At 43.0% G+C, this 2,505-nt stretch overlaps 1 protein-coding gene across 1 annotated transcript; it reads left to right on the plus strand.

The window, feature by feature from the left end:
- Window positions 1-213: 213 nt before the first annotated feature.
- Window positions 214-1,567, plus strand: LOC149550645 (uncharacterized). Its single transcript, XM_089793632.1, has 2 exons — window positions 214-388; window positions 471-1,567. The coding sequence occupies exon 2, from the start codon at window positions 471-473 to the stop codon at window positions 1,374-1,376; it is 906 nt and encodes a 301-aa protein (XP_089649758.1). The 5' UTR covers window positions 214-388; the 3' UTR covers window positions 1,377-1,567.
- The last annotated feature ends 938 nt before the right edge of the window (window positions 1,568-2,505 follow it).

Here is a 2,505-nt window from a genome sequence, read left to right on the forward strand (position 1 = left end):
CTTTCAAGATTTCCAAAAACAATTTTGTAAATATTTTAAATTTTAAATTGATTTATTTAGCTAAAGAAAGATGAGCACTCGTCTTTAAATTGCACAAGAAAAACATTAACCTTGTAAGAGGCGGTCTTTTCAGACCTATCTTTGTCAATCAGCGTTAAGATAATTTTTACCTCCTTTGCTCTATTAATCTGAGTTTTTTGGCCCCTTTTCGGTGGGGTGTGGGCATTGCTGATATAGCTCTGCTGTATTTTTGGAAGGGATTTCATCATTTTTCGTTGTCTGAATGTTTCCTATCGAGTTGCATTTCATCTGAGCTTTTTTTCTCCGGAGGTGCTGATTGGCGGCTGCGATCGTAGATAGTGTTCTGCTTTTTTTTTTTTTAACGAATGTAAGAGTTTTGATCTGATTTGTTATTTTTGAAAGTTCGTATCAATTTTTTGCAGTTTTGAAAGGGTTATTTTGGTTTGTAGATGGGGATGGAGAAAACAGAGACTAGGGTTACATCCGGCAGGGTGCGATGGGGAGAGCTGGAAGAGGATAACGAGGACCTCGACTTCCTTCTGCCGCCGTCCACTGTCATTGGGCCAGATGAGAAGGGCGTGAAAAAGACGATCGAGTACAGATTCAATGACCAGGGGCAGAAGGTAGTGCGCACTACCACCACGCGCATTCGCAAGGTAGCGAAAACGCGCCTCAACAAGCGGGCCCTGGAGCGCCGCGAGTGGCGCAAATTTGGCGGGGCGACCAGCGAGGATGCCTCCAACAGGCTCACGGTCGTGTCGACGGAGGAAATTCTGCTGGAGCGGCCTCGGCCCCCGGGCTCCAAAGTGGAGGATGTGAAATCCGGCGCGGACGCTCTCTCCGCTCTCGCTGGTGCCGTGCTCATGGTGTGCCGCATCTGCGGTAAGAAGGGCGATCACTGGACTTCCAAGTGCCCCTACAAGGACCTTGCCCCCGCCGGTGCTACCGACACTCTCACTTTGGATAAGATGGATGGCGCCGCTGCAGCCTCCAGCGGCGCACCAACTGCAGCTTCTTTGGCGGCAGGGCGATCTACTTATGTCCCTCCGAGTTTGAGAGGTGGCGTTGATCGCTCCGGCGATACCATGCGGCGGAGAAATGATGAGAATTCTGTTAGGGTCACTAATCTTTCCGAGGACACAAGGGATGCCGACCTGCACGAGCTCTTCAAGCCCTTTGGGCACATCACACGTGTGTACGTGGCAATGGACCAGAAGACGGGAGTTAGCAGAGGCTTTGGTTTTGTTAACTTTGTCAATAGGGAGGACGCTCAGAGGGCCATTAACAAGCTCAATGGTTACGGCTATGATAATCTCATACTCAGAGTCGAGTGGGCCACACCTAGACAGACATGAGATAGGGCATCTTCAGGAACCCAGGACTATTACGTATTCCTTTTACAGTCACTGTGTCGGAGGAGAGTGTAGTGTAGGTTTTCCATATTTCGAGTTGAAGGTTCACTAGGCATTTGATTTCTTCTGATTCAAGCACTGTTTATGTTTGATGTGATTTTCTCAATTTTGACTAATACAAAGTATATTGAACAGATCGTGCTGTATGCTCTAGGTTTGCTATGTTGTGTCCTATGAAAATTCAATCAGTTTCAAAGTGTTGTGGAGCATCATTTTTTTAACATATTAGTCAATTGCAGTTCAATTTCTTTAATCTGTTTTCATAATTTTGTTATTGTTTCATTCAATTGAAATGCCGTGCTACTCTCTTTTACGTGCTTTGATATTGTGTACTGTGAAATTTACATTACTATTGCATAGAGCGCGGTATCATTGACCCGCATTCTTCTGTTTTAGTGGATTGCACTGTAAGATCATATTTTGGGACGATGAAATGAAGTAACTCTATCGAAATAATAAATGCATTGCTGAGATGAGACATTCTATTAGGTGGGATTGCAGATGTTTTATTTATATATGTAAACCCAAGAAAGTATAGTGACTTTTAATTCATAATGATATTTGTCGCATTTGGAAGTTTATTCTTCACAGGATAAGCTGTTTCTGCAGTCAAGACTATAATCACAACTAAAACAACAGAAGATCAATGAACAGGGACATAGTAAGGTTGTGCCAAAAACAGTGACATGAAATGTGTTGAATTGTGATTTAGATAGATACAGAAAAATGGACACAGCTAATGGGAAAGTCAACAGCAAAATTCCTTCTACTGATCCATATCCTTTGCATTAGCCCGAATATTTTCTTTAAAGCTTCTTTCAAAACTCTCCTTCCCAGTATCACGGATATCTTTAAAAGACAAAACTCCCAACTAAAGAAAGGAAAAACACCAAATGTTTGACCACTACAACAGCTAACTGTGGCAGTTGTAGATAAAATCCTCATAATATCTAAGCCTAAAGAAATGCAGTCTGGAGGGGGGCAAACACTAAAGGGGCAGTTACATCATCTTCCCATATTTTCTAAAAATCTGAATGTACTGGTGTAAAAGAAATCGTAGATGGGAAACTTA

The sequence above is a fragment of the Cupressus sempervirens genome, chromosome 7 (genome assembly GCF_028749045.1).
Source record: "Cupressus sempervirens isolate cs-2001-9-10 chromosome 7, ASM2874904v1, whole genome shotgun sequence".
Taxonomy (NCBI): Eukaryota; Viridiplantae; Streptophyta; class Pinopsida; order Cupressales; family Cupressaceae; genus Cupressus; species Cupressus sempervirens.